This window comes from Cibotium barometz, chromosome 64, assembly GCF_041138505.1.
Source record: "Cibotium barometz isolate CiBa-2024 chromosome 64, ASM4113850v1, whole genome shotgun sequence".
Lineage (NCBI taxonomy): Eukaryota > Viridiplantae > Streptophyta > Polypodiopsida > Cyatheales > Cibotiaceae > Cibotium > Cibotium barometz.
In genome coordinates, this window is record NC_141109.1 from 10636902 (window position 1) to 10659119 (window position 22218).

The 22218-nt window shown below is 46.9% G+C and overlaps 3 protein-coding genes across 4 annotated transcripts in view; 1 reads left to right on the forward strand and 2 right to left on the reverse strand.

Annotated features, from left to right (window-relative positions):
• The window catches only part of ALDH5F1 (aldehyde dehydrogenase 5F1), a 196605-nt gene that overhangs the window by 86463 nt on the left and 87924 nt on the right, over window positions 1-22218 (forward strand). For both annotated transcript variants that reach the window (XM_086796883.1, XM_086796885.1), the window contains exon 12: window positions 6284-6350. In XM_086796883.1, coding sequence (XP_086653009.1) covers window positions 6284-6350 — 67 coding nt within the window. The remainder of the gene's footprint in view (window positions 1-6283; window positions 6351-22218) is intronic.
• LOC147603304 (uncharacterized) lies at window positions 19526-20892 on the reverse strand (the record flags this gene model as incomplete). Its single annotated transcript, XM_086796704.1, has 1 exon — window positions 19526-20892. A coding segment is annotated over one exon (1239 nt), but the record flags the coding sequence as incomplete, so codon positions are not given.
• On the reverse strand, window positions 20808-21876 carry LOC147603305 (uncharacterized). Its single transcript, XM_086796886.1, has one exon. It carries the CDS (start codon window positions 21745-21747, stop codon window positions 20905-20907), a length of 843 nt encoding a protein of 280 aa, XP_086653012.1. The 5' UTR covers window positions 21748-21876; the 3' UTR covers window positions 20808-20904.

The window sequence follows — 22218 nt, forward strand, 5'->3', positions numbered from 1 at the left end:
CAGCAACTACAGGACTATCATGATTGGTCATACATTGGCCAAAATTTATGGCGCAGTGCTCGAGGTAGAGTTGAGCTCATATGCAGAGAAGGAGGGACTGCGAGCACCAGAGCAGGCTGGATTCCGACAAGCTTTCTCCACTATTGACCATATATTCACTCTGAGATGTCTGATTGACCAGGCTAGGGCGCGGGAGAAGAGATTATACTGCTGCTTTGTGGATTTCCGCAAAGCATTTGACACGGTGCTATGAGAGAGACTCTTTCAGCGCCTACAGTCATTGGGGATCCCATCAGAGATGGTTTGGGGCATCTATGCTTTATATGAGGAGGTCTTCGGGCGCATACGATGCCCTGGGGGGCTATCTGATGTTATTGCTATCACCATAGGTGTGAAGCAAGGATGCCCACTCTCTCCTACACTATTTGGGCTATACATCGATGAGGTGGTTGACTTCATTGGCTATGGTAGTGGGGACGGGGTAGACATCTTAGGTACCACAGTCCACATTATGCTATATGCAGATGATATTATTCTGGTCTCTGAGTCGCGGATGGGACTACAGCACCATCTCCATGCACTCGATGACTTCTGCACACAGAGGGGGCTTACAGTGAACCTTGGGAAAACCAAGGCCATGATTTTCCACACCTTAGGGCCGGTTCGACGACAGGCCATCTTCACACTAGCAAGAGGATAGGTAGAGGTGGTAGACTCATATGTGTACCTGGGGATTACATTTACGACTCCGCCAGGAAGATTTACTATGGCACAGGGAGCCAGGGATAGACTCACACGAGGGTATGCAGCTCTGGCCATGCTTGAGAGACAGTGTCACCAAGCACACTTCCAGGAGCCCCGCACGAAGGGGTGGTTGTTTGACACACTAGTCACCCTTGCTTTGATGTATGCTGCAGTAGTATGGGCACTTGGGCTCGCCACCTCCACATGGTCTCAGATAGAGAGGCCTCAGATTGTCATGCTCTCACGGATGATCTGCAGCAAACCCTCCGTCCCACATGACATTGTCCGGACGGAGTTTGCTACACCTCCTATGCTAGTAGAGGCCCTCTTCTAGACGATTTGCTTGATACAGAGGATCAGAGATATGCCATCAGATCGACTCTCACATAGAGCTTTTGAGGCGTCCAGGCAGCTCGCAAAGAGTGGAGATAGGAGATCATGGTATTCACAGATGATACAGTGGCTCACTCAGCATGGTCTTGACATAGATCACCTGCCACCTTTCCTGTATGATATACATGCACCACACATCCAGCTCTCTCACAGTGAGAGGAACAGAGTCCTTCGGCAGGATTTATGGCAGCGATACACTCAAGAGACTTGGATCAGCCTCGACCCCCGAAGATGCTATACTACAGAGATCAGTTTATGCGTATCTCAGCGGATGGATTCATACACAGACCTAGATACATGGATGTGTACATGCCTCACAGTGCCCGAGTGGTGATTGGCCAGCTCAGAGTGTCATCACACCAGCTAGCTTGAGATTGAGGTAGGTAGGGCAGCATGGATCCCCAGAGGAGAGAGGATATGCAGACTATGCCAGGAGGAGGTTGAGAGTGAGGAACATTATGTATGCAGATGCAGAGCATATAGTGTCATTAGAGAGAGATACACCACCATCTTCAGTGGACATCCCTCACTGCGCCAGATCATGGAGTCCGCAGACCGGCGCAGATTTGGCCAGTTCCTGCTAGAGAGACAGCGCCACAGAGAGACACTGCTACGGACTCATACCACAGGGAGAGGTGGGTGACAGCTCCAGCTTCAGCTCACTGATTTCTTCCAGAGATCTATCCTAGTGCCTATCTTGACACAGGAGGGGGTTACACTTCAACGCGCTGCGGACCTCGGAGCCAGACGGAGACTGAGAGCACCAGGCTACCAGACTCCCTGACTACATCAGAGGGAGATCACAGAGATACGGGCTCGACATCAGCACCATATCCAGCAGTGGCTAGCTCACTTACACTCACACCCGGAGATCATGCTCCGAGGTATTTTTGCCTCGCCATTGCCTATGTATCACATATTACACCACCATTATGGTACTGGTTGGAGCTAGACAGATCTGCATTGCATTCTTGTATACCCTGCGAATATAGGTTGCATACTGAGCCTTTAGTAGTAGTGCTCCATCCATCACACCCCCCCACTAGCTCAGTACTTTCATAGTTTATTTCATGTTCATTTTGTCCTTTTTTTTTCTGGACATCCAGAAGACATTGACAGTTGTACATTGATTTGTCTCATAGGTCGAGTTCGGCCTCTAGTAGACGTTAATACAGCTTTCTTTCTTTCTTTCTTTCTTTCTTTCTTCTTTCTCTGTGTGTGTGTGTGTGTGTGTGTGTGCGAGTTCTCTTTCTGCTCTGAAGCTTGCAAGCTAGGCACATCATAGCTAGGTCCATTACAGCTAGGTCCATTACATGCATAGCCACCTTTACGGTCTCCAAGTTCTCATTCTTTCTTGAGATATGCAACCGTGGCCTCATTCTTTACCTCATACGTGGTTTCAAGTACATCCCAAGCTCGCTGTGAGGTCCTGCAGGACTGGATATGTGGTATGATTGATCGCTTTACTGACAATGCGATCAAAGCCATCGCTTGGGCATCGCGAGTATCCCATCTCTTCCCTCTTGTGAGGGAGCAATAGGTAGTGTAGCTTGTTGAGCACCACGGCCAAGTGTGTTAGGTGCTATGTCAACAGGGCGTACATCTTCACCTGACACATAACCCCATAATCCTTTGGCCACAAGAAGGTTTTGAACCATGAAACTCCAGAGGGAGTACTACCATCCAATTCGTCCTCTTGGGACAAAACCCCAAATATATCGGTCGTATTTTCAGCCATTTGTTGAAATCTCTTTACCAAGAGATATGCAAACATGTGCAACCAAATTTGTTGTAAAAAGCACGTGCATGCAAAATCCCAACACACTGGAGTGCAATGCCAGGCAACCACAAGGTCCTATGCGAATGTGTTGCCCCAAATACAAAGCCGCTGCAGATAAAGTTTGCAGTTTCCTGACAACACAATCATTGCATAAATTTGCAATGCGAAAAAAACTCCAAATTTCCGAGCACCGATGGGCTGTTTTAGGTGTCAGTTGCACACAAATCACAAAAGCCCCAAATTTCTGTCTTGTAACTGCAATTGTGCAATTAAGCACTAATTCCTAAAAAATCTCCAAATTTTCAGCAGATCCTGCCACAAAATGTTGCCCTGTACTATTGCTTGCTCTTGATTTTTGCAATGAAGCAAAGTAATTCATAAAAGCCCCATGAAATGAACTTAAAATTAAATACCTATTTCGATTTTGCATAGGGGTTGAGAGGGAGTGGAGGCAGACTGCCTGAGGAGGGTGCGTGGTCACGAAGGGAAACGGGGTAGTCGCCGGGAGAGAAGAGTGCAGTCGGACGGAACAGAACATGACGACGAATATGTAGGTGGGAAGACGAACAGCCAGCCCCAATGCAACTTGACAGCGAATATGAAGGCCTAGCCCGTAGGCAGAGAAGACGGCTGACTGACTGTACTAGTTGGAAGTGGCGCCGGTAACTGTTTGAACTAGTCAGATGCATCGCAGCGACGGATAGCGATTGTCGGAACCGGCGACGGATGGTGATTGAGCCGGACGGAATGGACTCAAAAAAGTTGCAACATCCGTCTAGTGTCACATCAGCCACAAGTGTTGCTGAGCTCTGCCCACGTGCGCCTCTTGTGGAGAGAGCGCTGCCAGTCATGCGGTGGTGGCTTTAGTGCTGCCACAGTGGCGGCGGAATAGAGGCGGTGTCCGGCTGGGTTGGCGGCGAAAGAGCAAGGTGGAGGCAGCCACACAGAACAGCACGTCATAGTTGACGGACGGAGCGTAGGCAAAGGGGCATGGGCGGATGGAACACGCGCAGTAGACGGGGATCACCGGAAGGGGGCTGCGCCAACAGTGGGCTCTGATACCATTATTAGGGTTAGGGTTGCACACAGAGACGGACACACCTAGAAGCAGCAACAAGCAGTAAGAAGATGGTGATTGATGCTCACACAAAAATGGATTGCTTGGAATGTGTGGAGCTAGAGAGTCAACTCCATAATATGAAAATACAATAAATGTGGTGGTGTCCTTTCACACCAGATATCCAAGGGGGAAAACCCAAAGGGAGAAAAGTGCGCTTGGTTAGCCCATGTTCACATGTGGCACTACTCATAGCATATATGCCAATAACCTTCATAAAGTGGTGCTGTGCTCCTTCAAACTCCCACATGTTGCAACCTGCGTTGCAAATTTAATCTGACAAAATATGTCACCTTCTTATATAAGACAACAGACCAACTCACTGCTGATTGAGATGCTATTTCGGTATGCTACATACAGTTGAGGGTTAGGGAGAGCATGAATTCTGTGATCACCCAGATGCCATCTCGCTTCCTTTATACAAGACAAAAGACCAACTCACTCCTGCCTGACATTAGATGCTATTGTGGTATGCTAGATACAGTTGAGCTTAAGGAGAGCATGACTTGATCACTCAGATGCCACAGGTAATATATGCAGCCCTTCTATTTGGCTGTTCACTCAGAGACTTTGTGATGCATACATGCTGCTATGTTCAGCTCCATCCAGCTCACAAATCACATGGCTGAATGTGTCATGCAATTGCCCACACGAAGACTAGGCGCTCTAATTCTCACACAGAAGCTTGCATCAGTCCAGATTGTCACTGCCTTCAATGCTTCTGGATACAATGCTACATTTGCCCGTGCAGTACAAGTATTGGAGAGGCTGTTTTAGATGAAGGCTGTAACTTCTCCTTATTGTTTTGAATGAGGAGGGTGCCTATGTCAACCCTTGTGGATGGTTGGTGCTCCATCTATATGTGAATCAAGTCTAAGTAGAGTTGGCTATACATATCATTGATTTGTGGAGACCTGGAAATTAAAATTCTAAGTGGATGTGCACGTTTCTGGAAGAATGATCTTAAAAAAATGTGTGAAAAATTTATATGCACGTTGAGATCAGTGTGTTTTGACCTTTACCCAATGTGCATAAGAAAGATCTGTCAACGAGCTTTAACCTGCAAAACTTAATATGTTTTTGGTGGGAGTGGCTAGCTTTAATGGGCATACCCTTGTGCCATCTTGAGCTTTATGCTATGGTTATGTACAAAACTGATGGTTGGCTTTGCGGAAACTTTCTTGTCAAAGATTTGTAATTTTCATCCCGTGAACCTTATGTGACTGGTAGCAAACCAGATTAGGGTGTTTGACCTGTATCCAATGTGCATAAGAAAGATCTGTCAAGGAGCTTTAACCTGCAAAACTTAATATGTTTTTGGTTGGAGTGGCTAGCTTTAATTGGCATACCTTTGTGCCATCCTAAGCTTTATGCTATGGTTATGTACAAAACTGATGGTTAGCTTTGCGGAAAGGCTCGTGCTTCTCAGCAAGGGCTTGACGATTCTGAGGATGAAGTGGCGAAATTTCTCGGAGGCGGGTTTTTCACTCCTTTGGATGCAGGTAGGGATGTACCGGACGAGCTTTCTCTTAGTCCAGATGGTCATCATTCTACCCCTGTGCGTAGTCAGCATGATAGAGGAATTTCACGTCAACAACAATCTCCTTGGCGGAGTCCCTCTACCCTATTCACGAGATAGTTCCCGTTCGCCTTCACTGGCTTGATATCAGTTCACTATGGGGTTACCGAGTTCTTCCTTCATGTTTCTCGTGGTTGAGCAACTATTTACGATTAGTCTTACCTCATCAGTGTTACTAGTCTAGTTATGGTTCGCGGCGCGTGCGCGCGCGCGCGGGGGCGGGGGGGGGGGGGGGGGGGGGATGTTAGGAGATGAGGCTATTTAGGGCATTTACTTTTCTCCTTGGAACTCATAGATCATTTGTTTAAGTCGATATGTCTGTAAAAGCAGAATATGTGGGCCTGAACATAAGCTATTATGGAGCTCAAAATTGGCAAATTCTCTGCTGATATTGCACTTGTCCAGGAACATTTGGTTTGGGAATTTGTTTAACATTGGCTGTTGTTGCAATATTATCTTGGAACTTTCCATCTTTTTGGTTCTCAAACTGGTAGGATGAGAAACATAGGACTTGTCTTGGCTGCAATGTCGAAATAAATTTGTATTTACTGTGTAAAAGGATACACTATTCATAATCTTTTTCTTTTTGAGAAGTTATTTGGAATGTATAACAGATTCAATGTGGTGTACACAGATCGTGGAGACTGATTTTTGTGTTTTGTATTGGCAGTTGGCTTCAAAATATCGCAACAGTGGGCAAACATGTGTCTCCGTTAATCGTATATTTGTTCAAGCTGGTAACACTACCACTTGTTTGGGAGAGAGAGAAAGAAAGAAAGATATATTAAGCGTCTACTAAAGACCCAATGGGCCTATGAGACCAAAGTGATTCAATAATGTCCATGGCATATCTCATCATGGCATGGAAAATAAAATAGGAACAAAACATAGCTATCTCATTGGAATACCAGGAACATGGAAGATCAGCCCCCAATAGATGGTATACCACTCTCCTAAATATCAAACATGGGGCTAATGCAAGAAAGAAAGTGAGAAAGAAAGAATGAAAGAAACAAAGCTATAATATTAACATCTACGGAAGACGCCAAAGGTATATGAAACCATTCCATGGATATACTGATCCATGAAAGAACTGAAAAGGAAATGAAAAATAAAATAAAATAGAGAAACTCAATTTGTGTACACATATAGATAGTAGATGATTATCCCATGATCTCTCCTCAGCCAATACCAATTTCAGGGTAGAACGAGGGTTAGGTCTTTGTGATGGGGGAGCATGTCATGTCAGCAGAGAACCATCGGGATCTCTGTGTGGTGGAGGGTCTTGATGCTCTAGGTTGGGGGCATCTGGCTTGTAGAATGTCTCTCTCTCTTGCTAAAAACTCTTTTGGGGTGCGGAACCGAAGCGACGGTATGGGTGATGGGCTCTGATGTTGGTTGGTGCAGAGGCACTGGTAATGGGTGGTGGACATAGTCACATGGAACGCGGAACGGGAGTTGGAACGAGGCCCAATGTCGGAACGGGGAACGGGCACGTTTGGAGTCGGAACAGGCATGGGAACGGGGAACAACACATCATCATGAGAGAGAAAGAAAGAAAGAAAGAGATTTTATTAACGTCTTCCAAAAGAACGAACTCAGCCTATGAGACAAATCAGTGTACCTGTGTGGGGTATCCTCTGTCATCCCAACAAAATGAAAAAGTACTGAACTAAAAAGCTGAATCTGGGTGTGCAATAAGTGCAATGAGTGGGGGAGGGGATGGAGCTCTACTACTAGGAGAATGCAAAGCTATATGCATGGAGTATACAATCATGATATGCAACCTAGCTAGCTTCATCATGTACCATACTGGGGGTATAATAATGTCCATGGTATATCTCATCATGGAATGGAAAATAAATCAGAATGAGAACATAAATATAGCTATCTCACTGGGGTGATACAAAACTGTCCATGGAAACTCGTCATGGAATACTGAGAACATAAAAACATGGGAGCAACATCAGCTTGAGTAGATGGTATACCACTCTCCAAAATGTCAAGCATGGGGTTGACGATTATGGCCGAGAGCTCTCCCTCAGCTATGTCACGTGGAAAGGTAGCTTGATGGCGGTGGAAGATGTCCTAGACCTGGAGCTGATGAGGTGATCGTGGCCGATGGGAGGGTCGAGGGCGTCAGGCACGCTAGAGTGCAGAGGCTTGGTCCGAGGTAACTCCTCTTGGGTAGGGTAGGTCCAGAGCAGCTCATGAAAGGTCAACAAGATCCACTATGTTGGTGTCCTCCACCTCCTGGGTCCAGAAGAAACTGGTGATGGTTGGCTGTCGAGGGAGGGGGCGGGGTGGTTGGGGCCTGTGTCTAAGAAGGTGTCCGTGTGTCTGTGGAGCTCAAGCAGGAAGAGGCCCAGGCAACGCTGGTCCTGGAAGTCAATGATCCTGGAGAGTGTACCGAATCCCTGACGAAATAGACAGTGAAACCTCCCGCGGATCTCTTAGTATACTGGGCAACGGCATATGTAATGCTCCTCCGTCTCAACCTCTGTGTGGCATAGTTGGCAGATCCTCTTCTCTCTGGGTGTCCGTACGAGCTTCCCGGCTCTGAAGATGCGCTCAGCTCTACCTGTCTCCACTGAGAGAGAGAGAAATGAAATGATATATTAACGTCTTCAAAAGGCCAAAATGACCTATGAGACCAAAAAGGTTACAACAATTGGTGGATCTGATACAATGTCTGTGTAAGAAAAGCTAAAACAACTAAACAACTAACTGAAACTGAAACAACAACTATGAGGAAAAGTAAGGTATTAGGAGCTCCTAATGGATAACATCTGGGAAGAAAACTCTAGCAACAAAGGTAAGCATCATACACATCACTATCCAAAGATGTCTCTCATCGGTCGATGGCGGATATCCTCAATGTCCTCCATGGTGAGTACTCTGATTGGACGTCTCCCATGCCGTGCTAGTATGGTCTTGATCCTGTGTTGTAGTCTCCGCCGGTGTCGAGATGGGCCTCTCATCTTGGGGCGCCTGGACCGCCCCAGCTCTATAGCCCGATCAATCAGTGTACCTCTGGTGCGGCTATACTCTAGGGCTAGCTGCAATGCATGCTGGCCGGACTGCTCAATCTCCGATCGAAAGAAGTCTGTAATCTGCCTCTATAGGTGTCTCTCCCTCTCTGATCCCCTCCCTCGCAAGAGACCCTCTCTATGTCTATGCAGCTCCAGCAAGTATAATCCGAGGCATCTTTGATCCTGGTATCTCATGACTCTGGAAAGTATCACCTGTGTGAGTGCCCCAAATTCCTCCTCTTTTGTGAGTGCCCCGAGTCCCTTCCTCTTGGAAAAGGCAGTGGAATCTCCCCTCTTTCTCCTAGCACGTCGGACAGCTAAACATATAATGAGTCTCATCCCTTACCGCTCCAATTGTGGATACTTTGCATAACCTCTCCTCTTGGGGGATATTCTCAGCTCTGCCAGTCACTACCTTGGGCCGGTGGGGGGATACTGTGAGTTGGTCAATCGCGTTAGGCATGGTTGTTTCTCGTACCGGTATGAACCTATTCGTACCGTACAGTTCGCATGATGTTGTATGGTTTCATATGGTACGGTTAAAAATAAATAAATTCCCCCACCTTTAAAAAAATTCCAAATGCTCAACAAAAATAGAAATCTTCCTCAATGAAGATCCCAAATGCCCGCAATACTTCGCAACTTTCGTGTCCACTCAGCATTCCATATGGGATTGCTGAAAGACAAAAAAATCTAGCAAGTAGATTGGTAGTGTACACTGGATTGGTAGGATGAGGAGAGAATCTTGCTACATCACTTGGAGATCCCTTGTATAGGTGGGCTAGATAGGCAGATCCTCAAGTTATGTACGAGGGAGAAGATTTGGACAGATCTAAAGAAGAGTCCCTAAACCTCACCGTAGATGCATTGCCCATATCTGTTAAAGGATGATCCCTTAGTCATAAACACTACACTGGGAGACCTTTCGTATCGCATTACCCATGCAGGCTCTTTTTTGGAGACAATTGGGAGATCCAACTGGGAGAGACACATTTCCATGTTATGGTTCCTCAAGCATTGTGGAACCCATCATACGATATTCTAAAATTTCATATTGTACCAAAATTTCCCATACGGTATCGTGTTTTCATAATGTGATAACTATGGTGATAGGCAACATGTGATGTGCGTATTTCTATGTATCCCTGATCTCCTTGACTGCAACGTGAGTCCCAAGAAGTGATATCTGTAGAACACACACTTCTTATCAATCTGTGACGACGACACTCATGTGTGATGTATGTGTAGTCCTGGTAGATCTACCTAGGTGATCCAAGATGGAGTTCGGGGGACTCTAGGCTCTAGTGAAACGGGGGAAGATGGCCCATCTTGCTGAACCTGTATTCGGGTTAGCAGTAGCAGGTTACAATACCCACATACACAGTGAAGCAGTTGTGAGGAAGAGGTGTCTCACAACTCTCTTAGACAGAACTTCGAATGAGTGTACCAAGTTTAAGTACAAAGATAAGGACACCCCATAAGTGAAATAAGAGCGTGTTTAGTGAGGCAATCCCTCTTCGAGCTGTGGTGTGTCTCCGTATAGAAGACAATATCTCGTCTTGTAAATGTCTCTTGGAAGCCTCCCACATTTGACTAGAGAGTCCCATTACAGTTCCAGGCTGCCATCTTGATGTGTGTGGTCTCATAGACCTTGCGCCCCTATTTAGGCATGGGGTGCCTCTCTGTAATGATGACTTTGCCATCTTGATATACTACCCACTTTCCTTCATTACGGGCTGCCATGACCTTCTCCATTATTGAGGCCTTCTTGTGTTCCACCTGTGTCGGGGTCAAATCCTCGTCAAAGTAGATTTTCTCCTCCTTCAACGCTACCCTACCAAAACAAAACATAGCTATCTCACGGGGTGATACAAAATTGTGCATGGAATACCAGGAAAATGGAACATGAGAGGAGCATCAACCGCCAATAGATGGTATACCACTCTGCAAAATATCAAGCATGGGGATAATGAGTATGGCCGAGAGGTCTCCCTGAGGTGTGTCACCTAGAAAGGTAGCTCGATGGCAATGGAGTATGTCTTGGATCTGGAGCTCATGAGGGGATCATGGCCGATGTTCGAGGAGCCGGGGGCGTCCGGTGTGCTGTAGTGTAGAGGCTCGGTTGGAGGTAACTCCTATCAGGCGAGGTGTGTTCGGTGCAGCCCGATGTGGGTCTTCAAGATTGACTGTATGGGTGTCCTCAACCTCTCGGACCCCGAAGAAACTGGTGATGGTTGGCTGGCGAGGGAGGGGTCTTGGTGGCTATGGCTGAAGCTCTCTCAAGAAAGTGTCCATGTCTCTACGGAGCTCAAGCAGGAAGAGGCCCAGGCAATGCTGGTCCAGGAAGTCAATGATCCTGAAGAGTGGACCAAGTCCCTCACGAAACAAACAATGAAACCCCCCGTGGATCTCATCGTATACTGGGTAGTGGCATATATAATGCTCCTTTGTCTCAACCTGTGTGTGGCATAATTGGCAGATTCTCTCCTCTTTGGGTCTCTACAAGAATTCCTTGGCTCGGAAGACGCGCTCAGCTCTACATGTCTCCACTATGAGATGGTGAGATGAAACGCGTATCTGGCCAATCGCAATCTGCATGACATGGGACATGTGAACACTTAGGTAGCCCGGCTGCCGGATGAATCCATCCTCAGTGAGCGTGAGGAAGTGATCTCTGAAGAAGTGCATCTTGGTTGGGAGCTCCGAAGGTGTGATGTATGTGTTGTGGGTGTACAAGCTGAGAAGATCTAAACGGGTAACCCAATTGGTGTCTTTATGAGAGAGCCGGAGAAAAGGTGAGTCCAGACTATATTGTGAAGGGGTGGTAGGCGGTCCATGCGGAGCCCATATATTGAGAACCAAGTAGAAACTAAGGCATACCATACTCCAGAATGGCCCTCGAGTGCTAGCTATCTCGAGGACTCACCCAAGGCAAGCCTTGGGTACCTGTGGGGATCCATGTACTGATGCGGTGGAGGTATGTGACTGTCTGGAAGAGTGCATCCACTACCATCGGGGCAGCAACAAAATTTCCGTGGATTATCTAGTGTGGGTCTGATGGTTTGATGTGGATCATACAAGAGAACATCATGACCTAGGGTCTCTCAACTCGTTGTTAATCCTCATGGGATAAATCTGACCCCTAGAAGGCTAGAAGGCTCCTCCATACGCTTGTGCGACGAGGGTGTCAAAAAACAACCATTTGTCGTGGGCTTCTAGAGATGTGACTGGAAGCACTGCCGCTCAAGTGAGCTCAAGGTTGCATATCCTCTTGTTACTCTGGCATGTGTTGTGGGAAGCATGGTGAAGTGTGGGCCACTAAAAGTGACATCAAGGTAGACATAGGATGAGACAATCTCCACAGGATCCAGGAACTATCGAAGACCATTACCCTTGTTTTACCAAGGTTAACAGAGAGGTCCGGTCGAGTGCAGAAGTCCTGCAAGGCTTCCAACTGTCTTTGAGAGAAAGAAGAAAGAAAGAAAGTTGTATTAACATCTACAAAAGGCCAAAATGACCTATGAGACCAAAATGTTACATCATGTCTATGAAATACATCATCATGGGTACTAAAATTAAAAATCAAAGAAAGTAATAAGAACTAAAATGTCAGATCTGATCCCAAAAGACATGATGAGAGAGTGAGAGAGAGAAAGAAAGAAAGTTGTATTAACGTCTTCAAAATGCTAAAATGACCTATGAGACCAAAAGGTTACATCATATCCATGAGGTACATCCTGGGTACAAAATACTAATAAAGAAAGATAACAAAAACTAGAACTATAAAATCTGATCTAGGTACATGAGGAGAGAGCTCTCATATCACCCTAATACATCCCTCATTGCCGCTATGACATGGTGCTCAAGGTGGTAAAACTGAGTTGGCACAAGGAGGTCCTGCGATGATGGGAGATGATGGCCTGGATCCTCCTGTAGTGGCGTGGCCGTGGGTGAAGGCCATGGGGTCTGGGGCGTTGAGCTCTGCATAACTCAGTGGCTCTGTCGAGTGTCACACCTCTTGGCCGAGCTCCTACACTAGCTTGTGGTCCAGGTATGATGGGTGGATCAGCCCTCGGAGTGTTGGTATGGAAGAAGTCGGTGAGAGCTCTCTGTGCTAGTCCTCAAGCAAGTACAACTGATGTGGATCTCACTAAGGACTCCTTGTGTCTACGGAGCTCTAGAAGAAAAAGACCTAGGCATCTCTGATCCGGAAGTCCATGATCCTGGAAAGTGGTCCAAACCCAGCTCGGAAGAGGTAGTGGAACCTCCCCCGAATCTCATAGTATACACGGCATCGGCATATGTAATGATCCTGTGTCTCGGGCTCTATGTGATAGAGCTAGCATATCTAGTCCTCTGTTGCCGGGGGGGGGGGGGGGGAGGGGAGGAGAGAGAGAGAGAGAGAGTCCTCGAGTCTGAGAGAGAGAGAGAGAGAGAGAGAGAGAGAGAGAGGCCAAAGTCGGCCTATGAGACAAAAAATAATACAACTGTGTTCTTCCGGTCATCGGAAGAAAAAAAAGAAAAGAAAAAGTGTGCATGTGTCTGGATACAACTGTGAATCATCATGGATCGGTGGAGCCCATATACAAACAATATAAGGGGGAGTGGGGATGTGGATGGAGTGCTAAGGCAAGATGCATCTCTATATGCTGAAGGGGTAGTACAAGCATGCTATGCAGATCTATGTCTAACTCCATCCAGTGCCATAAGAGGGATATAAGATATCATACATCGCCGATGATGAGGCTGTGAATGGTGTGAACATGTACCGTGAGTCTGAATGAAAGCGAGCTAGCCTCTCCTGTGTCTCCATGTGGTGTCTCATTCGGATAGCTGCTATCTCTCGGTGACGGAGTCGGGGTGCTCTATGTCCAGTCTGTCTAGGTCTCCTCCTGGCTCTCAATTCCTCTGCTCTCTGTGCAGTCACCCCACATGGTACATCAGCTGGCACTGGCATAGCTCTCTGGAAGAAATCTGAGCTGGGACTGTCTCCCACCCCTAGTGGGAGCGGGTGTCTGGAGGAGTCCCTCTCGAGAACTATGAAGCTCTAGTAGTAGTCTGCCAAGCTGTCGCTGGTCGGAGGCCTCCATCAACTGATGTAGTGAAGAGTGCTCCTCAAACAATCCTGCATATCTATCTCTGTGTCACGTGCACACCAGTCAGGTGTACAGTGACATGGCATCATCATATGGCATCATTAGCATCATAGATATTATCAGGCATTTAATCAGCATTTTACAGGCATTTTTAGGCATTTATGAGGCAGCTGACTGGTTATATTGGGATTTGATGGGAATATGTACTGGCCGACTGCAGTCCACCTGGCCGACCAGCATCCTCTCACCAATATATATACATTCAGCACCTCATCCATTCAGTCATCAGGGGCTCAGCAGTGAAGCGCATCCTCCTCAGGATCAGTTGGCGTTTCAGCATATCAGCATCAGCCCTCATCATCAGTAGCAGATAAGGTAACGCATCATCATCTCAGCAGCATCATCAGTTAACGCATCATCCCCAGCAGTTGTAGTCAGCAAACGCATCATCCTCAGCATCATATTCAGCAAACGCAGCAGCATACAGTCCAGAATCAGCCATTCAGGTCTGCGTTTTCATCATTCATCAGTATTCAGCCTCTGTTCCCAAAGCTCCCTTCAGCGTTTCCCTCCAGGAGACAAGGGAAAGAGTGGACAGCAGTTCAGCCCGCATTTACAGCATATAGGCAGCATATTCAGCATTACAGATCCATTTGGATCATCATTGTAACATCTTTCATTCATCTAATATAGCTGCATTGCATTGACACATATCTGTTGTCTCTTAAACATCATTAAGTGCAGTTAAGTGTAGACTAAGGTTGTGTTTACTACGGTCATAACCTCCCACATGTCACACTCTGACCCCCTGGTGGGCTCTACATCTACATACAAAGTGATCCTCAGTCTCCACCTCCTCGCGGCACAATCTGCATATCCGCTCAGCTCTGGGAACCCGTGCCGCTCTCCCAGCCTCTATCTCTAGCTGATGTGATGAGACTCGTAGTTGTCCAATAGCAACGCGAGAGCTGTGTGGCATGTATACATCCATGTACCGCGGTCGATGTTTAAACCCATCCCCTGAGACTCATAAAGTGGTCTCTGTAATACAGCATCTTCGGTGGTAGTGGGCTCTCTGGTGCTGTCCATGTCTCTTGTATGTAGTGCTGCCATATGTCCTGTCTCATCACTCTGCCATATGAGAGAGAGAGAGAGAGAGAGAGAGAGAGAGAGATGAGATGAGATGAGATGAGATGAAATATTAACTAACGTCTTCAAAAGGCCAAAGTGACCTATGAGACCAAAGTTACAACCATGTGACCTCTGATACACTGTCTGGAAAAGAAAAGAAAGAACTAAGTATCTAGCCCCACAATACATCAGTAGGGGGGGCATTCGGAAGCAGCAACTAGGGAGAGTGGGAAGCTAATGCTACTAGTCAAAATGGGGTACATGAGTACATGGATACATAAATACATGAATATATGGGGGAGTACAAAAGTGACAGTGAGTTCAACAGTCTATGGCTGGAGTCGTAATCATCGTAGGAGCTCTAGCATGGGTCTTTGTCGGATGGCCTGGATATCTGCCATAGTGAGATGCCTGGTTGGGCGAGCCCGATGCCTTGCAATGATGCTCTGAATCCTCCGGTGTAGGTGCCGTCTCCGATGTGAGGATCCGCGAACCCTCGGGCGTCTAGATCTGCTCAACTGGATAGCTCTCTCAACTAGAGTCCCACGAGGTGCTCGCCGCTGGGCTGTCGGCTGTGTGTCCTCCCGGGTAGTCCCTTTAAAGAAGTCAGTAATCTGTCTCTGTGTGGACTCCCTGCCAGTCGGGTGTTTGCTCCTCATGATGGACTTGTTGGGTGTTGGACTCACACACTCACACACACAAACCTGCACATTAGGGTTAGGTGCAGGGTAGAGAAGCTCACACACAGAAATGAGAGAGAGAGAGAGAGAGCCAAAAGTGTGGTATCCACAAAATGCAAGTCAACCCTTGCATGTGTGCCACATCCATATAATATAGAAGTACAAAATATTATATGTTAGAGTGTCCTTTTACACTTGATGTCCAAGGGGAAAAACCACATGGCAAAAAGTACCCTTGGTTAAGCCCTGTTCACACATAGCACTACCATAAGTGAGCATATGCCTACAAATCCCCCCTGTAGTGGAAGTGTGAACCTGTACAAGGTAGCAGATCACTCTCTGTATGATGTAGCAACAGTGGGTTGCTTTTTACTCAACCAAGATATGCATGAACTGCCAAGAAAAAAACAATTCCCACTGGTGGATTGCCTGGTATCATAATCACCAACCGAATCTGAATCACTGCATGCATAAAGCTGCAAGCTGTCCCCCCATTTAAGAATGCAGTTTTGATATCCAATTGATGCACTTTCCATCCTTTATGGGCAGCCAATGCAATCACTGATCTTATTGTGGTCATTCTCGAAGTAGGAGCAAAAGTCTCTTCATAATCTATTCCCTTTTTCTGGGAGTAGCCTTTAGCCACAAGTCTTGCTTTGTACCTGTCAATAGTACCATCAGACTTTCTTTTGACTTTGTACACCCACTTTGTTCCAGATACATGCTTGCCTTTAGGCAATTCCACAAGATCCCATGTATTATTCTTCATTATAGAAGAAATTTCAGCTTGCATAGCTTGCAACCAATGCTCATTCTGATGTGCTTCTTCATAAGAAGAAAGCTCTTCTGAATCAAAGACACCACCCATTGCGAATGCAGACTCCCCACGATGTACATTCAAAGCATGGCTGGAACTAGCCCTTGTTCTACCTGTGAGTGGTGCTGCAAGTTTGCTTTCTTGCAAAGTTTTCAGCAACCATCTTGGCACTGACTTGGTTGTGTCTATGGCTGTTTGCTCTTCCCTGACAAGATCTTCCACTTCTTCCATAGAATGGGGCTGAATGGCTGGCTGGTCCACATGTTCTACATGTGGATTTTCTTGTGTAGGGGAAGATGTCAATTGAAAAAAGTGGCGTTAAAAAAGAAATCGAATATATCTTGAAGCAAACATAGTATTTTGATTTTTTTTTTCAACGTATATATAAACACACTTAAGTTCTTTTCTAGTGTATTTCATGAAGTTATGGTAGTTGTTGGGTGAGTTTTCCTCATTCAATAGCCACTCTTTTGGCCTACACTCTATTTGAATTTCCCTCCATTCAAATCTTTAATCTCTTAAGCAAGCCTCTAAGCTTTCACCTGAATCTCTTAAGTAAGCCTCAGAGTCAAAGATTTCATTTGAATCTCCTCTTTCCTCATATACTATTTATGCAAGGACAACAATGAAGAGAGATTTGATTTTCTAGTGCCATTAAGTGGAACCAAAAAGTTATATTTTCCTTCATTGATTTTCTATACCCGATTCCTCTATTGCCAACAAGAAGTGTTGTTGCATTAAGAAGTGTTGCTACAGTGCTTAATGGAGGTATGGATATGTTTAGAGGGCATTAATTTTATGTTCTTTGAAATGCAAGTGTCTTAAATTAATGATAATGTTTTACTACACTTATACTTTTACAAAGAAAAGAGTTAATTACAATTTTAGTATTGTTTTATGGCTTGTAAAACATCATAAATAAATCTAAAAAGTGATTTATACCTCGTTCACACATAGCACTACCATAAGTGAGCATATGCCTACAGGAAGTCTGCGGATCTCCAGGAGATAAAAACCCGCTGATCACAATAGTCCATGACTCTAGCCAGTGGTCCAAATCCCTCTCTGAAAAGGCAATGGTAGCGCCCTCGAATCTCATAATATGCTGTGCAGCAACAGATGTAGTGCTCCTCCGTCTCTGGCTCTATCCAACAAATCTGACAAATCCTGTCCCCTGGAGGTATGCCTCTAAAACTGCCTGTCTCTATCTCTAACTGATGTGAGGAGGTGCGGATCTGCCCAATGGCGCAGCTCAATCCATGAGACAGATGGGTATCCATGTAGCTCGGTCTAAGTATAAAGCCATCCTCAAAGGTGCGGAGAAGATGGTCTCTATAGAAAGCCATCTTCGTCGCAACTCCTGTGAGGGCTCTAGCCATGTCCTCCTAGTGTCCAACTGAATGAGGTCCTGTCTGATGACTCTACTAATCTCAGAATGTGTCAAGGTGAGAGAGGGTGCCTCCAGAGAGTACTGGAAGGGTGAAAGTCTGTCTAAGCTGAACCCGTGGAGCTCAAACCAGGATGCTATCTACGCATACCAACATGAAGTGTCTCCCTCCATGGCTAGCTAATGAGAGGACTCTAAAGCAAGTCGTGCATACCAGTGCCAGGGAAGCTCCTAGGTGCTATGAATGAAGGACACTGATCTGGCAAGAGCCTCTGCTATGATCGGTGGTGCTCCCATCTCGGCCCTAATAATCTCATGGGGTACCGAGGCCTTAGCCCGAATCATCATGGAGATCATGGACACAAGCGGTCTCTCCATCGATCTCCATCCATCGTATGTACGTCCTGATCGACTGTGACGATCTAGGCTAGGCCCCCAGATCTGTACTCCATATAGCATAGCCGATGTGACCAACGTGTGAAAAAGCCATAGCTTAGGGCGTGGCTCCTGAAACTGTACCTGTGAGCACATCCTCTCTAGACCTCCTAGTGCTGCATATCCTCTACTCAATCTGGCCTCTGCTGCCCCCCTCATGGAAAATGTGGGCCCAGTGAACACCACTCCAAGATATGTGTATGAGTCAACATACTCCACTGTCTCCTGTCCATATGTGAAAATAGGCGCTGATCTCCAGACCCACTGAGCTGTAGTGTTAAACACCATAACCTTGGCCTTACCAAGCTTAACTGAGAGCCCACTATCCTGTGCATAAGCATGTAAAGTATCCAAGTGCCTCTGCATACCCTCTGGTGAGTCAGCTATAAGCACAATATCATCAGCATATAAGAGCAGAGGTATCCAAGTGCCAGCCAACTGGGCTCCTCTGTCCCCTCGTGTCCCAATATAATCAGAGATCTCATCAATGTATAGTCCAAATAGAGTCGGAGAGAGCGGGCAGCCCTGTTTCACCCCTATAGTGGAGTGTACTGGCTGGGAGAGACCCTCTGAAGTCTGCACCTGCCCAACTACTGTCTCATAAAGTGCCATAATACCCCAAATGAGCTCACATGGAACCCCCAAGTCTTGCAGCCTGTGCATCAGTCTAGCTCTGGGCACTGTGTCATAGGCCTTGCGGAAATCCACAAAGCCACAGTAGATCCTCCTCCCATGTGCTCTGCCCTCCTCAATGATAGCCCTGAGGGTAAAGATATGATCCAAAGTAGAGAATCTCCTCCTGAAACCGGCCTGTCCCTGAGCTCAGACCCCTTGTCTCTCTGCCCATCTGCTGAACTGATGCTCAAGAGTAGAGGCATATAGCTTGGGCAGCAAGTGACCAATCATAATGGTGCGGTAGTTAGTCGGCAGGCTCGGATCTCTAGACTTGAGTACCGGCACAATCGTGGAAGTACTCCAAGTCCCAGGAAACCCCTTGTCTCTCTGCCCATCTGCTCAACTCATGCTCAAGAGTAGAGGCATATAGCTTGGCCAGCAAGTGACCAATCATAATGGTGCGGTAGTTAGTCGGCAGGCTCGGATCTCCAGACTTGAGTACCGGCACAATCATGGAAGTACTCCAAGTCCCTGGAAACCCCTCACACATGGCTCTATTAAAAAGCTAGCAAGTGTGCAATCATATCTCTAGCATGTATGAAATGCTCGGCTACAATGCCCTCATGATCCTGTGCCTTCCCTGTATGCAATCTGTTTTGATGGTCCTCCTCACCATCTCTGCTGTGAAGAAGGTAGAAGTGGGTGGACAAGGCTTTGGAGGGTTCGGTAGTGGTGGCTGCTCTGGTACTGTGTAGAGGGAGGCTGCATACTCGCCCCATGTATCTGGAGAGGTAATGGCCGGAGGCGGGGGGTGCACTCTAAGCAATCTCGAGGCCTCCCCAGAATCCTAACTTAAAAACAACTGATAGATGTCTCTCTCCAGCCGAGCTAAGAATGCTCTCTTCTTCCGCCGAATGAGGGATCGGAAGATGATGCGTGACTGTCTATATGTAGTAACACCTGTGGCCACCTCTCTCTGTAGCCGGGCTCTGAACTCGCTACAGTCATCATCATACCAACTATTCTGGGGCATGCTCCCAAGACGTGGTCGTACTGTGGGCTGCGTGTGTGGGAAGGCTGTCGCTGCAGCTGTATGTAAAGCCTCTGTCAGGATCTGTGTGAGCTCTGCTAATGGCTTGTGTGGATCCTCTGCACTCAACAAGGTGTAGATCTCTGCGGTGTATACTCCATCAGTCTCTCTACAGAAGGTATATCTCGGGTGATAGGAGGACTGCCCAACATGGCGGCGGGTACTATAGTGGAAATCCATCGTAAAGGAGAGAAGTGCATGATCCACCGTAACTCCGATGGGCCTGGGGCCAATAGCAAAATCCTGGATAGTCGGGATGAAGGTTGGCGAGGCTAAAACATAATCCACTGTGCTGGCCCCATGTCTGTGTGGAAAGCAAGTAAAGCCACTGGCAAGTGGATATCTCTCTAGGCCATTTAAAATGGCCAGCCCATGTGCAGTCCCCATCTCCAAGAGGTATCTCCCATACTCAGTACACTCCACCTCATCCTGTGATCTCCGGGTCAAACACATCTCCTCCACATCTCTCTCTCTCAATTTCTCCTCCGAAGTGTCAAAGAAGGAGGTCTGGTACTGAGCCGTTGGAGCATTAAAGTCCCCAAGTATGATAACATCTCCCTCCCTGGAGAACTCCCATATGTCCTCATCTAGAATCATATATGGAGATTGCCCCTTGGGTGCTGCATAATGAGATGTGCTGGGTGGAAAGTAACATATAGCAATGTATAGGGGTCTACCCTCATTTGCCCTTACTCTGACCCACATGTACCTCGCGTTCTCATCACGGCGGATAACATGGATGAGTGGCTGAAGCTCCTCTCTAAAAAGAACTGCAACTCCTTCGGATCCGCGAACACCATGCTTCGAACGGGCGTCCTGTCTACAAGTCATCTCCCATCTGTATCCCGCCACTCTGCGTAATGTGCTGCCTGCGGCCTGATGTGTCTCCGAGTAGAAGATGATGTCCCTATCTCTGAAGCTGTCCTCAAAGGCCCCCACATCCAGTCTCAATGCTCCGTTGCAGTTCCTTACTGCAAGTCTCAGACTGGTCCCATAGGTCTCGCACCGTCAGGTGGTGCGTCTCTCTAGTATCACCACTCTGCCTCCTCTGTAAAATGCTAGCTTCCCTTTTTCTCTGGCTGCCCTAATCTCCGGCATGCACTCCCTCATATGTGCTAGCTGTGCCAAGGTGAGGTCATCTCCTAAAAAGATGCCCGTTTTCTTAAGGGCGGAGCGCTTGGCCAAGAAATCCTTCTTGGCCTCCAAGGTGGGAAAGCGTAAAATGAGAGCTCTCTCCTTCGAGCTCTCTCCTCCGTTCTTGTCTTTCTTGCCCACTCTCCAAGCCCCCGTGTGTGTAGGCCTCGAAATGCCCATGCGTGTGTATAAATCTTTGGCTTCCTCCTCTACATTGTCACTCTCCTTAAGCCCCGTGATCCGCACATGAAGCTCCCTTGTCTTTCTTCTTTGTTCCTCCTCAATGGTTAGGTTGATAATCTTCGAGGTAGATGTGCTTTCGCCCTCCTTGTTCTTTCCTTTCTTGACCACTTCTATCCATTTCTCCGCTTTATCTACTTGCTTTTGCATCTTGGTGAGCACCTCCACCCACGAGGAGGTCTCCTGGGCTTTCTTTTCTTCTCCCTCTTGAAGTGTTCTCACTTGGGCCTTGATGGTGTTCAGCTCCTCCATCATGACGGGTTGAATTTCACCTTCCTCGAGCTTATGTTGAGCACGTGCTTCTTCTATCTGCTTGTTGAGATTTTCGATCTCTGCATCTTGGGCTGCTATCCGCACTTCAAGCTTCTTGACTTTGTCAAGAAGGCTCCGGTTGACCTTATTAATTGCATTGTCCGTCTCTTTCTTGTGTTGTTGGATGGCTGCCTTGATCAGGTCTTCAATGTCGATCCTCTCCATCTTGTCTTGGGCTGAAAAAGGCTGGTTTCGGGTTAAAAATTAATTAACCCTTGGCCATAGGAAGAGCTGTGTGCTTGACTGCAGTGCTTCCCACAGAGAGAGAGGCCAGAGGGGGGGCTGTTGCGAAGAGAGAGAAAGATATGCAGCAGGCGGGGGAGAGAGAAAATGAAATGAAATGAAATGTTATATTAACGTCTTCAAAAGGCCAAAGTGACCTATGAGACCAATGTTACAACCATGTGACATCTGATACATTGACTGGAAAAGAAAAGAAAGAACTAAGTATCTAGCCCCACAATACATTAGTAGGGGGGGCATCCGGAAGCAGCAACTAGGGAGAGTGGCAAGCTAATGCTATTGATCAAAATGGGGTACATGAGTACATGGATACATGAATGTGGGGGAGTACAAAAGTGATAGTGACTACAACAGTATATGGCTGGAGTCGTAATCATCCTAGGAGCTCTATCA